Source organism: Engraulis encrasicolus, chromosome 10 (assembly GCF_034702125.1).
Source record: "Engraulis encrasicolus isolate BLACKSEA-1 chromosome 10, IST_EnEncr_1.0, whole genome shotgun sequence".
Taxonomy (NCBI): Eukaryota; Metazoa; Chordata; class Actinopteri; order Clupeiformes; family Engraulidae; genus Engraulis; species Engraulis encrasicolus.
Window position 1 is genome coordinate 48,247,477 of NC_085866.1, and position 21,666 is coordinate 48,269,142.

General features: G+C 43.2%; 1 protein-coding gene and 1 long non-coding RNA gene across 2 annotated transcripts in view; both read right to left on the minus strand.

Moving 5' to 3' along the window:
• Positions 1 to 21,666, minus strand: part of LOC134457234 (uncharacterized) — a 135,063-nt gene that overhangs the window by 18,393 nt on the left and 95,004 nt on the right. The gene's annotated exons all lie outside the window — the stretch shown is intronic.
• Positions 770 to 2,326, minus strand: LOC134457227 (potassium voltage-gated channel subfamily A member 3-like). Its single transcript, XM_063209119.1, has one exon. The coding sequence runs from the start codon at positions 2,324 to 2,326 to the stop codon at positions 770 to 772; it is 1,557 nt and encodes a 518-aa protein (XP_063065189.1).

Genomic DNA, 21,666 nt, shown 5'->3' on the forward strand with positions numbered 1-21,666 from the left:
TTTCTCCCTCCTGTTTTTTTTTTTTGCATGTCTTTCACCCCTGATGATGTCAACAGGCATCACTTCTGCTCTTAGGCATCTGAGACCTCAAGCACCTGTTCTAAAATGATTCTGCTACTAACCTGTTTTAAACAGCACGTTCTGCTTAAATGCAAATAAAAAAACTGACAGTATATAGAAATAATCAGAGTTATCCACGAGCACAATATATATCCTAGTATAGCAGCTACTATCATATCATAATAAAAAAGCTGCCCTTGATATATGCTGTCATCAGTTTTACTTAATACTTATGAATAACAGTGTGCTTTGTACTTCATAAAATCTTATACTGCTGTGCTCTAGCCTACTGCCTGCTATTGAAATGAATTCTGTAAGGTATGATTGCAATGCATGAATACACATCTATAATATACAGTACAGTTTTTACTGAGCATTAATTTAATTTATAAACCATATGACTGACTGATTTTCCACCAGTTGTTAATGACATTAATATAAACTATTCCATCCTTAGTACTGGTAAATCATAATACCCTTCTTGTCTGTAGAAGTAATGAACACAGATGATTTAGAAATGCATTTGTCTGTGAATGCTGTGCACAATCTAACAACAAATGGCTCGTAAACGACAGACTCGTGACGCAAAAGGCTACATATAACCACGACGCGCTTCCTCCACAGACTGTTACGAACACGTTACAATAATGACTGAAACAAAGTAGCCGAGGCAACCACCAAACTATTTGCGATGTTCCCTGTAAAGAGCTTAGACGTCGGTGAAAATCTTTTTGATATTGACGCAGTTTTGGTTGTTCTCTGCGGGAAAGTTGGGCTGCTTAAACGCACTGTTGATGCCCTCCTCAATCACCATGTACTCCGATTTACTCAGGGACGAGGTGCTGCGCGTCTTTTTGAGTTCTTCCGAGGAGGAGAGGGGTTGACAGCTGGCGACGTGCAAGTACTGGGCCTGCTCTTCCCCCTCCGTCTCTCTATGATAGAAATAGTTGAAATTTGAAACTATGACGGGGACTGGCAGGGCGATTGTCAGTACGCCGGCGATTGCACACAGGGAGCCTACAATTTTGCCCCCGATGGTGACTGGGTGCATGTCTCCGTATCCCACCGTTGTCATGGTGACCACGGCCCACCAGAACGCATCAGGGATGCTGTTGAAACCAGAGGACGGGTCGTCTGCCTCGGCAAAGTACACAGCGCTCGAAAATAAGATCACCCCGATAAAAAGGAAAAATATTAACAGCCCAAGCTCTCTCATACTGGCTTTTAGTGTTTGACCTAAAATCTGGAGTCCCTTTGAGTGTCTTGACAGTTTGAAGATGCGAAACACCCTCACGAGCCGTATGACACGAAGAATGGCCAAGGACATTGCCTGTTGACCATTGCCTTGTCTCTCCACAAGTTCTGTGCCAAGTGTTATAAAGTAAGGGATGATTGCCACAATGTCAATGATGTTCATAATGTTTTTGGAAAACGTGGCTTTGCTGGGGCAAGCAAAAAATCTGACCAGCAGTTCGAATGAGAACCAAATAATGCATAGTGTCTCCACTACAAAGAAAGGGTCAGTGAAAGGGCTCCCGAGGTAGGGAGCTGTTCCGTTAATAAGTGGAGCCACGGTGGTGGGGTCCCTGTCATCCCGAAATTCTGGTAACGTTTCCAGGCAGAATATGACAATGGAGATTAAAATTACCAAAACTGAAACAATAGCAATCCCCCGCGCTGGACCAGAGCTTTCGGGATACTCAAATAGCAGCCACACCTGTCTCTGAAATTCATTGGTGGGCAAAGGACGCTCTTCTTCTTTGATAAAGCCCTCGTCCTCCCTGAATTTCTCCATGGCATCCTCCCCTAGTTCATAAAATCGTATCTCCTCTGAGAAAATGTCTATGGGCACGTTAACGGGTCTCCGGATACGCCCCCCTGATTGATAATAGTATAAAATGGCATCGAAACTGGGTCGATTTCTGTCAAAGAAGTACTCGTTTCTTAAGGGGTCAAAGTAACGCATGCGCTTCTTAGGGTCCCCGAGTAGGGTCTCTGGAAACTGAGCAAGGGTCTTAAGTTGCGTCTCGAATCGCAAGCCCGAAATGTTGATGACCACTCTCTCGCAACACTCGTGGTCGGGCTCGTAACGCTCTAAAGAGTGGTGCCCGGGCAGTGCCGCCGTCTCCTCCAACATGTTGTCACATGCAACAATTGTCATGGTGTCCGTCTCGGTCTCGGTGTATCCGTGATTGACGAGGTTGTCGCTCCGGAGCTTGGTGAGGGAAGGCGGAGGCGATTGCAGGAGACTGAGGTGGTCGTCCATACAGGTGTTTGGATGGAGGGGCAGGGGAGCTGCGCCTCCTCCACGAGCTCCGGTCAGCCAGGCACAGCCAGAGCCACAGCCGCTCTCCTCTCCACAGGCTCCCTCCTGTACTTTCTCAATCTAGACTAGTCTTCCCGCCCACGACGCACTCACTGGATAAACACGATTACTCCCGCCCACGGAACGAAACATGCTCGGTACTCATCCCCATACCTCGCCCAATCCGAGCGTAACAAGACATAAACACAGGACCCAGACGCGCGTCACCAAAACCTTATCACAATATCACACCCTTTTTTACGCGCGCTCACCTTGATTTCCAAAAGACAAAGAGAGAATGGCCTTTCACTCATATGACAAACATAACCTTACTCTATATGTACCCAACAAACCAATTATCATAATAAATGGCAATTTAAATATGTAGCCTTGTGAACTTAATTACACTAGTGAAAACACACGTGCGTAAAGCAAACAATGCAGGAAATGCTGAATGATCAGCAACGGACCTAACAATAGTGACAGTGATAACTCACGTGCACATGTTTAATGTTAATGCAATTGTGCACGTGTCTATTTGCATGTCTTTACTAAAAGGAAAACTACTGCGCATGGTACTGACGTCACTTGATCGGATAATCAATTGCAAGAAATGTGAAAATAGCCTGCTACTTTGTGTCAAGCATTTTGCCTGTAGGCTGTGATTCTATGTATAAACATGTTCACACGTGTTTTTGAGAAACAGGGGAAAGAAAGAAAGATGTTGGATTGGAACTGTCCATAGTGCTGAAAGAAATTTGACATTTTGTTCAGCAAAGTGTGCCTAATGGCCAATTATTTAAGTAAATTCAGGAAATGCCATACTTTCCTTTCCTTAAATGCACATGGGTCATTCTACGTTTCCAGTGCGCTTTTGACAAAAGCAACATGTCAATTATCTTTTTTTTTCAAATAAATGACCTAGATGTTTACATAGTGTATATATTTAAGTTTCCAAACAAACAAATTGCCAAGCTTAATCTTAAATCATTTGATAAATACTCTAATGAAAACGAACATTTGCTTGATTATGTTGTCAACAGTGTTATGGACAAATACTATGTCATTTCAAACATATATAAAAATACTACAGAGTTGAAACAACATACGTTTGAAAGTGCTTATGTCCCTTAACAATAATGTTGTCATTAATCTGTGCAACTGATATAGAAAATGTGATTGTCGAGCTTCATAAGTAGGATTTTATGATTCACTGTGATACAGACTGATACATTTTTCATTATAAATCCCTGTAACGTCTGATTTGAATTTAGTCACCCTCCTTACACAAGACTTCCCTCTCCAGATAATCCCTAGTGTCTGTTCATAGGATTTTTCCAACACATAAGGGATCAACAGCACAAAAATACTTTCAAAACAGTCAACCGTGTTACTCAACTGTGTTACGGTCAACAGTGCAGGGGAACAAGTCGGCACTTTTTTAGGAGAAAAAAACAGAGCAGACAAACCCATCTCCCTAGAACACAAATTATTTTGTTTGTTTGTCTGTCAATATGGAGATAAATTGGCAAAAACATACTCCTCCTCAACTGTCATAGCTGATGCGTAACACCATTGACGGTAACACGGCTTGACATTTCAACCATTTTTATGGTGTTGTGCTAACTGAGGACCTCAGAAGTTCCACCACAACAGCTTAATCAATTCATGTAGGCTATTTGTATGCTTTATCTGTGTTTTTCTACATGTGGTTTCTAATTCAGATTCTTATGAATATGTTGATAACACAGTTGACAGGCAATTTTCCCGCTATGAGAACATGAAAAAGAATGGATTAAATTATGGAAGGATGGAGCTCAAAACTTACCAAAAAGTCTTCCCATATCCTGCCAAAGAGGTTATGACATCATGTGATGTTATTTGTATGGCCCAAGACCAAACCATTACTGATTTATGGAGGGGGTTTCAGACCGTGACACGGTTAACACAGTTTTCGTGGACACACACAAAATGCCAAATTTCATGTATAATGGAAAGCACAGTGGTCTTTCTGTCAGTTTTATCATATTGTGATGATTACTGTGAATCAACATTTGCAATTGTCTTGGGCAAAACAAGTTTCTGTACATGCTAATATAAAGACTGAATCTGACATTTGGAAAGCAGGACGGCATGAAAACGCCCAAGACCAGTATTAAATATTCATTCTTGCTGAGGGAAATAATGCCATGTCTACACTTCTGTATTATATGAAAGATAAATGTGTGATAATGTCCAAAACATCATTGGATGCAGTTAATAGTTAGTGGAATTGGCAAATAAAATCCATGGACTTAAAAGCGTAGAATGTAGAATGTAGAATCGTAGAATGACCCATATGCTTAAAGTGGTAGTTCGCTATTTTAGACATTAAGCCCTGTTTGTGTGACTTCTGGGGTGAAGTAGAGATGTTCTCATCACAATTTTGACATTTGGTGCTGAACGGAGCATTTGGGTATCCAAGACTGCAGCCCCCCCACCTTTACATTGACTCCAATAGAGCACTCAAGCAATCGATTATAAAATGGCATTAAACTTTTGTTTGAGAAGACATGGAAGTCACCGTGTGGTCAGTGGTAGACAGCGATAAATTGACCCGAAAATTGCAGCGAAATATGCCTTCTAACTGTTGTTTAGCATTTGGCGGACCTATTTTCCCCCAGACGCCGTTGAATAGCCGTAGACATCCAGTCAGTAGGTAGCGATAGTGTGTTGTTTATGTAGACCTCAAGGAGCGAGGTAGAACGGCTATCTTTGACTGGCTACAAAAACTACAGCTTGCATACAAACCATAGATAGTAACGTAAACAAACGCACCCCCATTTCCGGTCGCGCGGAGTAATACTAGTCAAACCAATACAATCAATGAAGACGGACAATAATGAATATATCTTCTCTGGAAGCGTATTTCGCGGTGATTTTCGAGCCAACGTATCGCTGCCCACCTCTGACCACTCGGTGAGTTTCATGTCTCTGCAAACGAAAGTTTAATGCCATTTTATGATCGATTGCTTGAGTGCTTCATTGGAGTCAATGTAAAGGTGGGGGGGCTGCAGTCTTGAATACCCAAATGCACCGTTTAGCACCAAATGTCAAAATTGTGATGAGAACATCTCTACTTCACCCCAGAAGTCACACAAACAGGGCTTAATGTCTAAAATAGCGAACTACCACTTTAACAGAACTACCATCAAAGGACAATACCAATCTATAGCCTTCTTTATTACTGTTTTTTTACATGTGGGAGTGGGGTGGAGTGAAAAGTATGCATTTCACAGAAATCAGAACAGAAAAGACATGGAATGATTGGAAATTTGAATTGATTAAAAAATAATTAAGATTCAACATTAAAGTTGTTTTGTATGTATCTGTATGCATGAACAGTATGATAAGAGAAGGTGAGTCCAGTGTCTATTACAAATGTCTTTTCTAGACAACATATCAACACATAAAACAGACAACATATAGACAGAGGATTTAGTTCTCCTACTTGAAATAAGCCTACATTAACAACATGCATTTTTTTCTCAGGAACATGACAATTATGCAGTGTCACTTGGCATATGACAATATAGTAGTATAGCTGGCACCTGGTTGCTGTTTTTTTCAGATATTTTTGGGCTTTTATGCCTTTATTTCAGATAAGACAGTGTGTGTGTGTGTGTGTGTGTGTGTGTGTGTGTGCGCGAGAGAGAGAGAGAGAGAGAGAGAGAGAGAGAGAGAGAGAGAGAGAGAGAGAGAGAGAGAGAGAGAGAGAGAGAGAGAGAGAGAGAGAGAGAGAGAGAGAGAACAAGAGATGGGGAGAGAGACAGGGAAGGATCAGCAAAGAACCTTGAGTGAGAATCGAACCCGGGTTGCCAGCATAATGTCATAGCGTCTTATCTCATTGAGCCACCGTGCCCCGAGAAATCTCTTGAGGACTATGTGTGAGTTCTTCTCACTATGATGCCACAAATACACAACCTTCTTGGGGATCTGTGGAATGTTAAAGTAAATTCTAGAAGGTTGTGGGGAAAAAAAAACGTACTTGCGGAGAAGTGAACTGATTTTCAAGTGATTCTGGCATGCCATCCTCAATGATTGCCACCTTGCCACAGTGGCACCAACACCACGTTTGGAGTCCTAGCTGTGTATTTGAATAATTCAGGCTCACAGAGGACAGCAGAGCCATGCGAGCCTGGTGTTGGGGCTGGGGATGGGATGATGCTCTGAGATACGCTACTGCTGTCTGCCAAGACCAGCTGCGCCTAGCTAATGTGGTTACCCCCCTCCTCATGTTATTTATAGTTATAGTGCCTCTGTGTGTGTGTGTGTGTGTGTGTGTGTGTGTGTGTGTGTGTGTGTGTGTGTGTGTGTGTGTGTGTGTGTGTGTGTGTGTGTGTGTGTGTGTGTGTGTGTGTGTGTGTGTGTGTGTGTGAGAGAGAGAGAGAGAGAGTGAGAGAGAGAGAGAGAGAGAGAGAGAGAGAGAGAGAGTTTGTATGTGTGAGAGAGTGTGTGTGTTTGTGTATGTGAGTGTGTGTGTGTGTGTGTGTGTGTGTGTGTGTGTGTGTGTGTGTGTGTGTGTGTGTGTGTGTGTGTGCGTGCATGTGTTTGTGTATGTGTGTGTGTGCGTGTGGCAGATGCCATTTGAATAATCTATATATAATCAAGCGTCATTGTGTTGAGTCTGTATTCAGAGGACTTTTTTTAATAGCAAGATTAAGCTCTTACCGTACAGTCTTATCTTAATCATCACAGCTTCTCATGCAATTACAAGCGTAGTCACCGCTGGGATTTAGATATGGAAAAGGGGCAATAGGTAACTGTTACATCCTAAGATATACTGTATGTGAGAATGTGTCCTGGTTCCTCTGGGCCAACTCAACCAGTGGCTCTAGGAACGTATTGCATCTGTGGGTGTATACAGTAATGGTGGTGTACAGGCCTGGGAAATGCCATGCTGCTTTGAACAATCGTTTCAGATCTGAAAGACAGCATGTACTGTAACCAGGTGAATACACCGGCCGGGACCAGATTCAGGTGACAGAGAATCCCTTCTGTGCAGCAATTGAATGGACTAGATTAGGTCAGTTTAAAGCAGAATACAAGCCTTCCAACATTCCCACTGGTTGTGGTGGCTGTCACCAATCTGCGTCATAGCTGATTTGCATAATATTGGCAGGAGTTCAACTACAAACTGTCCCTCGAATCGCCTCTAATCGGCCGAATCGCTGTTGTCCCGTAACTCAATACAGTCAATTACTTCCGTCGCACGCCCCGCTCATGTCGCGGCCGGTGTATTCGTGCGGTAAGCTTGTCCCAAAGTGCTAGCCTGAGGTAGGGAGCCAATCCAAGAGCGGGGAGGATTGGAAAGATGATGACGCGTATGACTTGATAAACAGAGGCTTGCAGTTTGTTTGAATACAACTGACACGATTGGCTATAGGCTATGTCAGAGACATTCTAATGGGAGAATTAAGAAAGTCTTTGGCTACGTATAGGGCCAATAAATCGCTGGCAATCGTAAACCACACCCCTCCCCTACAAGTAATTCAGTAGGCGGTCTCCAGACCATATCTCACTTGTGATCTGGTCTGGTGTTAACCAGGACAAGGCTGCTGCATAGGCCTGGACTGGCAATTGGCACATGGGGCATTTCCCGGTTGACCGATAATCCCCAGGGGGCCAATGCTGTTTTTTTCTTTCTTAGATATTGTCCCACAAATTAGAGGGGGCCTCACAAATACACCCAGGCCTTTTTGGTTGCAGTCCAGCCATGGTGGGGGGAAATAACTGTAGGGATAAAATATGATTACAGCAATGCTGTTCCCAAAGCATCTCAAACACACACACACACACACACACACACACACACACACACACACACACGCACACACCACACATACACTCCACATCCACACACACATCCACACACACACGCACACACGCGCACACACCACACACACACCCCACATCCATACACACACGCACATACACACACACACACACACACACACACACACACACACACACACACACACACACACATTGAGCCACCGTGCCCCGAGAAATTTCTTTGAGGACTGTGTGAGTTCTTCTCACTATGATGCCACAAATACACAATCTTCTTGGGGATCTGTGGAATGTTAAAGTAATTTCTAGAAGGTTGTGAAAAAACCCAAAGCATCCCAAACACACACATGCGCATGCACACACGCATGCTCACACGCATGCTCACACGCACACAAACACACACACAAACACACAAAGAAGAGCTCTGCTTACAATAAGATCCCACACGACAGCAATCCTGCGCAATTCAACCAGGTTAAAACCCAAATCTCTTTGTTTACAGTTGGCCGTTTTCTTCTCATCACTCTGCATGATGTGACGTCTGACCTGACCTAATGCAGCCTGGTGGCCTCTTGCTCCCTCCCTCTCCCCTCCCCCTCCCCTCTCTAATTAGCTTGGAACAGATGGGGTGCATGACAGCCTGAGCTGTGCACATGGACCAGGACAGGACTGTTCCTAAAAAACACCCAGGCATTTGTTTTTGGGTTTAAACTGGCCCCATACGATCTGTTTTTGTCCTGTACCCTGCTTGAGTCAGTGCACTATATATACAGTATATTGTATACATTGAAGATTGGCCAATGGGTCACCTCCTCTAAACTGTGGGCTACTATCTAAGAAAAACACAAACGAACAAACAAACAAACAAAAAAACAACAGCACTGGCCCCTGTGGACTGTCGGCCCACCAGAAAAATGCCCAGATTACCAGTCCACCCCTGCGATGGACTCTGTTGCGCCGAATTGCTGCATTCAGATGATCTCATTACCTGTGCCTTTCAAAGGCAGCCTAACCAAATCCAGAGACTCGCCATTCTTTTTCTCCCCTTCTTCTTCACTGTCAGAGGTGTCATGCTTTATCAGATTCTTTGTGTACCCTTTCTGTTAAGATGTCTGTCTGTGTGTGTGTGTGTGTGTGTGTGTGTGTGTGTGTGTGTGTGTGTGTGTGTGTGTGTGTGTGTGTGTGTGTGTGTGTGTGTGTGTGTGTGTGTGTGTGTGACACCAGGGTGCCACGACCTGGTTTCTCCTGTACACACATACATTACAACACACACACACACACACACACACACACACACACACACACACACACACACACACACACACACACACACACACACACACACACACACACACACACAGGGCAGTTTGTTTTACCGTTGTGTGTTTTCTTGCATCTGTGATCTGTGTGTGTGTGTGTGTGTGTGTGTGTGTGTGTGTGTGTGTGTGTGTGTGTGTGTGTGTCTGTGTGTGTGTGTGTGTGTGTGTGCGTGTGTGTGTGTGTGTGTGTGTGACTTGGTGACTGCTGTATGTCCTTGCGAGTGTTCCAGGACTGCATGTCCTCAGGCACCTTAGCTGGCCCATCTCTCCTACTTCACTCACACAACCATTACGATCTAAGGATAGGATGTAAGAAGCAGAGAGAGAGAGAGAGAGAGAGAGAGAGAGAGAGAGAGAGAGAGAGAGAGAGAGAGAGAGAGGTAGAGACAGAGAAAGACAGAGACAGACAAAGTGTGTGTGTGTGTGTGTGTGTGTGTGTGTGTGTGTGTGTGTGTGTGTGTGCGTGCACGTGCACGGGTATGTGTGCGAGAGAGTGAAAGAGAGAGACAGAGATACAGAAACAGAGACAGAAAGGGACAGAAAAACAGGGAAAAAGAGAAACAGAGAGCAAGAGCGGAGAACAAACACGTTGCCAAATGAGGTCCATTTAGAGCAGCCTTTAATTGCTGAGCAGGAAGGACTTTGATGCTGCTTGCTGTTTGCAGGGGCATCTGTTTCCCTCATGATTAGATTCTGCTCACATGGCAAACTGACTGGCATTAATCAGATGCGGAGGAGCTGCATGGATGGTGCGTAGTGTGCAGTAAAAATGCAGTGTTGTTACAACACTCGTAGAGTCAATTTAACATCTTCTGGATTGCATTTTCACAGCATACTCTTTCAGTGGTGAATTAACACTGTTTTTTACTATGTGGTTAGTATGTAATGTTGCCTCTACCAGAGCTGAAGAAAGCTGTACAAAACTACATCTACAAAAAGACTTTAAACTTGAAACAAAATCAATCTATTGAGTACATTATTGTCATCTGGTATTGATCAGATGAGGGGGTGCTGTTGCGTATGTAATGATCTCTGCTAGATCTGAAGAAAGGCGTACACAACTACATTTACCTTACATTTGCATGGCTCGTTTAATCGAGAGAGACATCAGGAACTTTTCCACCACAAGTCAATAGTGTACATCCCAGTGGCGGCTCCTGCCATTTTTTTCAGGTGGTGCAATTTCCACCCGTTATGCCAGGTGTCGCCAACGTGGTGCCCGCGGGCGCCAGGTAGCCCTCCAGGAGCTTCTGATGTGCCCTTCAAGGATGTTTGTAAACAGTGTCGACTACAAGATTTTAGTCATAGTTAATGTTTTTTCTTAATTTAAATATGCAATTATTTCTTTATAGCCTATAACGAATATTTCCTTATCTTATAAGCAAATTATCATTCAACCTAGAGTGATTTGGGAATTATGTCAAAACATCAGTAGAGGATTTTGAACAAAATAGCCCTCGGGTAGCTCTCAGTAGCCCTCGGGTAGCCCTTGGTAGCCCTCTGACCCAGAAAGGTTGGGGACCCCTGCGTTATGCCAATAAACACCATAAAACTTCATAGGACTGAGGCATATTTGTCTAGGTAGCAAGACCATTTTCCTAACTTGTTAGTGCCTATAAATTCAGGTACCAGATATCAATTTTAGGCAATATCGCCTTTGTCCACCAGATGGCAATACTGAACTAGTTAAAGCTGTAAAACTAGGGAAATTACATTGGGAAACTTTCAAAGCAAAACATTTGTCAGCTGTGTAGCAATGTTTACTCTCCCTAAAGCTGAAAACTTAAGACAACTGTCCATGTGGGTTTTTGACCTCTCGTGCTTTTTCACCTTCTCAGATAGATGTTGCATATCAGTTACCCCCTTCACTGTCCACGCTGTCCCGTCTGCCGTGTTGTTTTCGGGGTTGAAGAGAAGGCACACGAAGCAAAAAAGAGCATTAGCTACATCCAGTGGCGTGCGGTCCATATGGGCAGGTCGGGCAGAGCCCAGCTTGCAAAAGCATGCGCCCCAAAAAATAGTTCCTCAATAAATCATTGTTCTAAGTCTATTTTTAATAATATGATCGTCACATTCACTATCTATAGTTTATGTAGGCTTTCCCACTATTTTCGGTCTGTTGACATCACATTTTGGATGATGGTGGCGAATGCGATTCAAATTGAATTTAATATAATATGTCGGGCAATGCCGCATTCCTCCGTATGTTTTCTGCATAACCCTGCAGGCCTCATTCGGAATTACAAGCAGCGCTCATAAGAGCACATTTGGGCGCTAGGTTGTCCGCCCAATCGGTCATAGTTCTACTGAGTCTGCGTTGAACTCGAATCATTCTGCCAGTAGCTCTCGCTTCAAGTAGTCAACTGCTGTTGCTGAGATCAGAAGCGAAAATGGCGAGTGACGTTGAACCTGCAATGAACAGTGTCGAGATGCTTATTACAAACCCCTTTGAGAGATTAAAACTGGAGGAAAAGCTAGCCATAAAAAAAATTGGACCTGAAAGACCGGACATTAAAATTGCCCAACAAACGAAGGATAAGGGGAAAACGTACACCAGAACTTTCTCCCGAGCGTGGTACGACAGGAAGAAATGGCTATGTGGTTGCTCTAAGAGAAACACTGTCTTTTGTTTCCCATGTCTACTTTTTCGAGCAAGTGTGTGCACAGGACAAGGGGATGTATGGACCACCACGGGTGTGAGTGATATGAAACACTTCTCAGAAAGTGTTAAGAGACATGAGGCAAGTAAAGCACATTTACATTGTGCAATGAAGCTAGCCATGCTAGGTCAAGTGAACATTGCTACGCAGCTGGACGAGGGCTATCATGTCAGTGTGCGGAATCACAACAGGGAGGTCGACAACAACCGACAAATTCTGTCAAAGCTCATTGACTGCATCAAATTTTGTGGAGCTTTCGAACTGGCTCTCAGAGGGCATGATGAGTCGGACACTTCAGATAACCCTGGTGTCTTCCTGGGCTTAGTGGACTTCGTTGCATCATTGGACACCGCCATGAGAGAGCATCTGGATAAGGCAACGGTGTTTAAAGGTACGTCTAACCGCATCCAGAATGAGCTTCTCGATTGTATGCTTGATGTCATGCAGGGGCACATTATACAGGACCTGAAAAAACTGAATTCCTGGCAGTGCAGGCCGATGAAACGACTGATGTTTCAACTCATTGCCAATTCGTTGTTGTGTTCCGTTACATAGACGTAGCCAACACATTGCAGGAGAGGTTTTTTTGTTTCAAACAAATTGATGGAGGCACGACCGCAGAGGCAATCTCTAAAGTTCTTCTGCAACAGTTGGGTGTGGTGTGTTCAGCGGAGAATGAGGTAGACAGAGACAGGCTGATAGCACAAACATTTGATGGAGCGAGTGTGATGCGAGGGGCGAAAGGTGGAGTGAGGAGGATGGTCCAGGACGCATATCCCAATGCCCACTTCATCCACTGTTACGCACACCAATTGAATTTGGTTATGCAACAGGCCGTTTCCTCAATCACCCCTGTGCGTGTCTTCTTCTCTGACATAGGTGGCTTTTCTGCCTTTTTCTCACGTTCCCCAAAGAGAACTGCCACTTTGGACAGTGTTGTAGCAAAGAGGTTGCCACGCGCGTCTCAGACGCGTTGGAACTTCCACAGTCGCGTGGTTAGTACAGTGTATGAGAATAAGGATCTCTTGCTGGAATGCTTCAATACTATTCAACAATCTCCAGAATTCGATTCAATCTCAATCAGAGAGGCAAAGGGCTACTGTCGAATGCTGGGTGACAAGGAATTCCTTTTTTTCCTTGAGCTATTCCATGCCATACTGTCCCGTGTAGATGTACTCTTTGCACAGCTTCAGAGGAGAAACATTGATGTGGTGCATACTCAAAGAATCATTGAAAACTTTGTCTGTTCAATTTCAAAAGTGCGTGATTCAGTGCCTTCTATTTGTGCCAATTACATTGCTGACACGGCGCAACGTGGTGGCGCTCGGGACTTTACGAGAATTGGATATGAAGTGTGTGACACGGTGATTGCCAATGCAAAGGATAGGTTCACATTTACTGGGCACTTGGCTGCGGCTGTACTGTTCGACAGTGAGCGTTTCCCTGAATACGCAGATGATTTCCCCGCAGTCGTCCTCGGAAAGGCAGTTGATGCTTATCCAATGTTGAGCAAAACACTTCTGAAAACAGAGCTTTCTCTCATTTATGAGAACCCTGACTTTAGAGCGTCCAACAGCGCAATGGCATTGTTTCAGCTTTTTATAAATAACAACTTGGCGGATGTGTTTTCTGAAACTTTGAAGTTGCTTCGCATTCTAATCACTACGCCCATGACTACAGCTGAGTCTGAACGATGCTTTTCAACGCTTAAACGAATTAAGACATTCCTCAGAAATACTATGTCCCAGGACAGACTGAACGCATTAGCAATGCTATCCATCGAAAAGCGACTGACACGAGACATACCTGATTTCAACAGAGTTGTTATTGAGAAATTTGCGCACATGAAAGACCGTCGGGCCAAGTTCCTGTATAAATGAATAGCCTAGGCCTATCTGATTGCTTTAGGTAGCCTATTAGGCTGACGACATCTTCTAACAAGCAATGTTTGTTTAATGTTGCCGTGATATGTTAAAAAAAAACAAAAAAACAAAGTTGCCGGTTTTCTGTTTGGCTTTCGTTCTGTATAGGCCTACTTTTTATTTCTACTGTTCATTCATTTAGCCTATTTGCGACGCATTTGTTTGTTCCATTGTGCGCACATAGGCTGCTTAACCCGACATATGACGTGCTGCTGACCCTTTCGAAGCGCGCACAGTAACTTTGGATAGCCTCTTTATCCGTATTCATAATTAGTTTAGTTAACATGTTTCAATGTATCTAAAAATACTTGAAAACTTAAAAAAATGTGGGTGTGGTCATACGGAAGTAGCCCATCGCCCCACTGAAATTTTGGCTCACGGCACGCTACTGGCTACATCACAGCCGGCTAGCCAGGCTTTCCTGGGGTACCAGTCCTTTTTGAAAGACCGCGTGTAGGCTTTCTCCCCTTTCGTTGACACTTGCTTGATTGTTAAGTCAGGTCTTGGGGGTCCTAGCTGTTTAATCGCTTCCTTCTCCGCATTCGTACGTCGATTAAAGGGCACTTCTTTGAGAGAAACTACCGTATTGCACTTGACACTCGCCATATTTTTCGTAGAATGTTCATGGTCCCCTCCCGCGCAACAGACAGATGACGACAGCACGTCGTTTGTGCGAGCACATAAACCCTCATAGAAAATGTATTGGGAGCCTGATTTATAAAAAAAACTGACGTACCATTAATGTCAATGGGAGAGCTCTGGTGCAAATTTGAACCTGACAGAAATCGCCCCAAATGGGCGTGGCATACCAGACGCGACCTTAATCTGATTGAACAATGGCATAGAACTACCAGTTTGACAACAGCAGATCAATCACTCGCCCTAGCAACTAATGTTAGATTAAAAAAATAAAAAAAAACCTGTGTTTGGTAGTGCGTCGCACAAATCGCCCCTATGGAGGAGCCGCCGTTGGTACATCCAGGGCCGGATTCAGATGCCCTTGGGCCCCTGGGCTACAGGTTACTGTTGGCCCCCTGGAAGGCGAAGTTCGCGACAAATTTACATTAACATTTACATTACATTGTCATAATTACAAACTAGGAATTCAGGATAACATGTCCACAAACTGTAATCAAAACGACAGATTACATTTTCAATATTACAGTATATCACGAAAGTGAATACACCCCTCACAGTTTTGCAGATGTTTGAGTATATCTTTTCATAGGAAAGCATTACAGAAATGTAACTTTGACACAATGATTAGTGACCTTTTAACAACATATTTAACCGCTTAAATTTCTTGTTTACTCAGAAAAAAACAAAATACAGCCATTAATGTTTGAACATGTACTCACAAAGTGAGTACACCCCAGATTAAAATCCGGTAGAGAAGGGGCTATGTTGGCTCAAATCGTCTCGAAATGAAACGAAATGAAAAGGGATGACAAGGGAGGTCATCAGTGTGCGTTTCAACCTTTCTTTGCATTGAACTTTTACATTTTGAGTCTGCATCTGGCTTAAATAGATTGGTGTGAGATTTGAATGCAATCCTATGGAGAATATCATGATCTGCTTCAGTAGTCACAGTGCATGTTGACATGTATGTTTCTTTTAGGTGTATTTCAGATTGCCAATGTTGACAGCATTCATGCATCCCCAAACCATGTCAGTCCCACTACCATGCTTGGCTTATGAGAGGATACACCTTTTTTGTACAACTCACTTGTTTACCACCACACATGCTTGACACCATCTAAAGCAAATTTGTTTATCTTGGTCTCAAGAGAGATGAACCGGATATGGATCACTGGAACCATGTTGTGTGATCTGAAAAGACCAAGATAAACAAATTTGCTTTAGATGGTGTCAAGCATGTGTGGTGGTAAACAAGTGAGTTTTACAAAAAAGGTGCATCCTCTCATAAGCCAAGCATGGCCCCTTCTCTACCGGATTTTAATATGGGGTGTACTCACTTTTGTGAGTACATGTTCAAACATTAATGGCTGTATTTAGTTTTTTTCTGAGTGAACAAGAAATTTAAGCGGTTAAATATGTTGTTAAAAGGTCACTAATCATTGTGTCAAAGTTACATTTCTGTCATGCTTTCCTATGAAAAGATATACTCAAAAATCTGCAAAACTGTGAGGGGTGTATTCACTTTCGTGATATACTGTACATCTTCTCACAATTCAGCAATTTCTGGCCAATGATGGGCCCCTGGCAGGTGGGTGCCCCTAGGCTGCAGCCATATCTAGCCTGTGGATTAAGCCGACCACATGTACATCCCTCTACACATTATTGCTTTCTGGTAGCCTGTTTATTCGTTGCAGGCCTTCTGGGTTCTGGATGGTGGGTAGTAATATTCTTTCCCAGATTTGAAAAAAGCTGTAGACAACTACATCTAGTCTCATTTATCACGAGAGAGACAGGACGCCTTTCTCACACAAATCAGTAGCTGGTGTAAATGCATGTGCTTTATACATTAATGCAGTGTTTATCAACTTGTGAATCTGTGGAAACACAATTACCTTCCAACACAGTTGGACACTTATTTGAATAACCACTTGTTTTATGTTTGGCTACCTTTGCGCTGGTTGGATCAAATTTGTGGTGGGTTCTTGTTAGGGCTTTAGTGTTTTTTTTAATCACTGTGATGTGGAAGAGAGAGTGAAACATGGTTAACTTCCTCTTAGTTGAGTAACTAGTTGATAGACATGTTGTATGTCAGCACGCAATGCAAATGTTGAAGTGTATTATTAAACGCATGGATATTTGTATGATACTTTTTTGAAGATTCCGACGGCGAGAAAAAAAAAAATTGTCACAACGTAATGACTATGGAAAATTATGGGTGCCAAGACTATTCCAGGTAAGAACCACTGCATTAGTATTGCTAATGATGTATGGGAAATGCTTGTAGCGCTGAAACTCCTTTCATTACAATCCCCTCCCCCCCCCCAAAAAAACCCAAAACAAAACATAAACAGACAAACTCCACAGCACACAAACAAACATTGTAAGAGCACATGTAACCGACACAAACCAACTGTTGATTTTCTTGCCATGCATCACAAACACGTGCATAAACACACGTCCCCATGCCTGTGCAACATACGAGTAGAACAGTGATGGAACGCTACTCTTTTAAAGCATTTTCTAAATCAGTCTTCCTATCCAGGGCACGTATGAGGAGAGAGAGAGACAGAAAAGAGCAACACGTTCCGCTGGGAAAACAGCTAGGGGACAGCCGAAAGGGCTTTAATGTGGTTTCCACTTGTGCGACTATATATAGTGCAGTCCAAACGCCGTTATTAACCCGGAAAATTAGGCTATCGTGAGCGGCGGCGTGTGATGGAGGCTTTTATCAGCTAATAGCCAGGGCTTTAAAATATGTAAACGAAGAAGTGGCAAAGGCTACCATACGTTTTCCGAAAGCCTGGAAACTCATCTTGTCAATGATACTGTATGCTGGCCATCTGACAAGAGTAGCTGTTTTGAGTTATCACACATGATGCAAACTAAGGTTGAGAAAATAATGTGTACAAATCAGGCAGAACAAACTGACATAGATGAAAATCTATGTTGAACATAATGTTATATTTTACATTGTTATGTTTGGTATCATTTTACAGCCGAGAGGTTTTTAATGTGGTTCCCACTTGTGCAACTATATACAGTATAGTGTAGACCAAACTCCCTTACCAACCCGTAAAATTAGCCTATTGTGTACAGCGCAGTCTGATGGAGGCTCTTATCAGATAGTGCCTGTCAGGGCCGATTCGCAGACCGGGCCAGGGATGCAGGGGGCCAGGGGAGTGTGGGGGTTCACAGCGATGCCGGTCTATATTTAGGTCAATCAGACTATATTTACACTCTCGAATTGCATTAAAAACGTCCCCCTAATTTCACAATTGTACTTTCAAATGTTCTTGGAGGACAAACCTATGATCCCCCCCAAAAACAAAGTGCCACCAACATCTTCGCTAAACCACCAAATCTTTTTGGAAACTAGCAATGGCCATGAAGGGGTGGGAGTGGGGTGGGGGTGGGGGGGCCCTTTCTTGTTGTCAGGCCCAGGGGCCCATGGAGTCATAATCCATCCCTGGCTCCTATACTCCTACTCACAGAAACAGTATAGCGGCAAAAGGTTGCCAGCGCACTGTATGTATGGAGCCCTGGAGTTAAGACACGCAAGGGAGGTTTATTTTTTATGTTGCATGTATTTGTCCAAATATAGATTCATCTGGGAATGCAAAGTCTTTTAATAGCCAGCGGGTATGTCGATAGGCATGCAAAGACCTCCCATTTGTGAACTTGTGTTTGCCATAATGCTCCTAAAGATGATCCTGTTTGGAGTGAAGCATGCGGTTCATATACTGTAGGCATGATAGTCAAAGTGTTGCTCTGTATTGATGATATATTCCTAATACACCAACTATGTTTAATTTAAAACATAATATATTCCTGTTTCTTAACATTCATTCAACATTATGTAACACTTATGTAACACCAAAGAGTGGTGAATGCTTTTTAATTAACTTTTTTTAGAGTATGCTAGATCAGTACACACAGTACAAATTAGGGGTGGGTATTGGCAAAGGGTTCACAATTCAACGTACATCATGATACACATGCCACAATGCAATTCTATCACAATGCATTGCGATTCATGTACTATTGCGATGCATTGAGATACTTACTTCAGTAAATGTGTAAAAATACAGCTTATTTGTCAGTTGCTGTGTAGCATTCATAAGTCAATGTATTTTATTTAAGCATTTTAGCATCTGGGAGACAGCTTCCATTACAACAGAAATATTACCTATTCACTACTGAACAAAAATGCACTTTTATCATTATTAAATAATCGATTGTCATGGATCGGTGCAATATATTGTGAGAATAAGTATCGCGATATATTGTCATGAATCAATGTAGTATATCGTGAAAATAAGTATAGCGATGCATTGTCATGATGATTCTTTCGCACACCCCTAGTACAAATATGTATAAATTTGAAAAACTGGTTTAAACCACATTAAACCATAATATTATGCAGGTAATCTGTGTATTTCTGCAGAGTCAGAGGGAGGTAGGTAGGGAGGAAGGGGGAGGGAGAGAGAGAGAGAGAGAGAGAGAGAGAGAGAGAGAGAGAGAGAGAGAGAGAGAGAGAGAGAAATGAATGGAAACAGAGCAGGAGACAGACAGACGGACTGACAGAGTGAGTGTTGTATATACCCCAAGAATCCCCAGCACATTTGGGAATCTGGTTGCCTGCCTACTGTATGTCTGTTTGTTATTCCAAAACACCTCGAGATCAAGTTCAAGGTCTGGGGATGACAGGGGGATAGGGGGATTTTAGGGTTACCCCAGCATATGAACCCCCCCCCCCCCCCCACACACACACACACACACACACACACAACCCCCCCCCCCCCACCCCAACACACACACACACACACACACACACACACACACACACACACACACACACACACACACACACACACACACACACACACACACACACACACACACACACACACACACACACACACACACAGTACATACTCTCTCACATACATATTACACACTCATGCAATCACACACACACACACACACACACACACACACACACACACACACACACACACACACACACACTGAAGGGGATCATGTTTGCGGGATGTCCCTGTGGAATGTTGGGCTTTAGGTAAGAATGTGGCGCGTGCCATGCCGGGTAGATGGATGTCACTCCAAGGGCCCGTCTGATTGGTGGATTGGTGAAAGGAACTCCTCATTTAGCTACTAACAACTCTGCACCAAAGCGATATCTCTATTCCCGGTATTATTTTTAGCCAATATTATTATTTATAACTAGGCCTTTATGCAGTTGACCCAGAAATGCCATCAAACCTTCTGTTAAGGTCAGATTAGACTTCTGCAACTGCGCTCGTCAAAACTCGCGTGGGAGTGGCCACGAACCAACATTGTATTCATGCATCTGCGAGTTCTGCGAGGTCCGAGGTCTCGTCGCGAGCCACATTTGAAATTGCGCGATTAGGCTACTTTCACTACATTGTAAGCACTGCGGTCATTATTAAGCAATGTTGCTTTCTATCCCGGTTAGCTAGGTATTTTCACACAAATTGCAAAAGCAATGCACTGGTATCATTATTTGACATACCCAGTCTGTTTTCAGGAGCAGAAAATGCAAGCATGTAAAGACAGTTGATTCTGCCGATGTGTGTTTACATTCGGTGGAGGAACGGTAGTAAAACCGCAGGCATTGTGCCACGAGCGTTCAACTGATGCATTGTTTGTTACTTAGCTTGTAGCTTCGTTTACACACATTTACACACAAGGCATTAATAAAGTTTTTAACAGAATACAGCTCTGCTCTTGCAAACTACTGGCATTGCGCTGCCACAAGAACAGAACAAGGAAGTAGCGAGACGACCAATCATAGCGCCTTTTTGTCTGCGTACTCCGCGTCCGTCCGACGGATAGTTAGAATTTTTTCGAGGCGCTCGACGACGGGCGCAGAGCCTCTGAGAGGGGGGCGTGGACTCGCATAGACAGAAAACGGACGGACGCAGATTCTATGCGTCCGAAGCATAAATCTAACTTAAGTAGGGCAGATAAAGCTAAAGCCATCTTGCCCATTTGAGGCCTCCAAAATGCAATGAGTTCCTGTACCTATTATAGAGTTTTACTACACAATATTCAGTACAAACGTACCCCTCGTTCCAAAGTTATTGCGTTAACATGAGATATCTGTGGCAGCAGCGGTTGGCACAAAGCCATAATAGTCACTTCCTTCTGGCACACAATTACTTGGCTTTTTGCTTGTACTTTATTTATGCTTATTTGTATTTCATTTGTATTTCATTTCTAGATCACTTGCATGATTTGTTCACTTGTACAATGTAATTTCTACAAGAGTTTCATGCTCAGTCAGTTTTGCCCTGAATAAAGAAAGCTTGATGATTGATGTGGCGCTGTCTAGTCATACTATGAACAATTTGTTACTTGGTTATTTAATCTTTTTTTTACCTCGCTGTAAACACACAGTTTAAAACAAATTGTTTTGTTTGTTCTGTTCAACTTACCATATTCCATTACAACTCTAATGGTTTACTCTATCTCTCAGTGTGATCTCAATGGAAGATAACGGATATGGAAAGAATCCTGTGATTAGTGTATTGTTTCAAACGCATGATGTAATAGATGGAATATACATGCAATTGATTGTGATCATTGACTTAAAAAACAACAACTCCGTAGACCACTGGGTGCCTATTCTAGTGATTTAAAATGCAACTCTGAACATACTAGTACAAACCCATGTTTAAGATGCACAAATCGTTCCAAAATGTTTCAGAACTTCGCAGGTTTCGGTGAATCAAAAGGTGAGCTGGAGCAGAACATTTCAAACCAGCTCAGCGGTTGAACATGGGGATCATGTGACTGTTTTTGTCCCACAGTGCCCACAAGACCATTGCTTCAGCCGTTGGTCCGGTTCTCCATGATTGTCAAGGCCAACTAAATATGCGATTGATTGT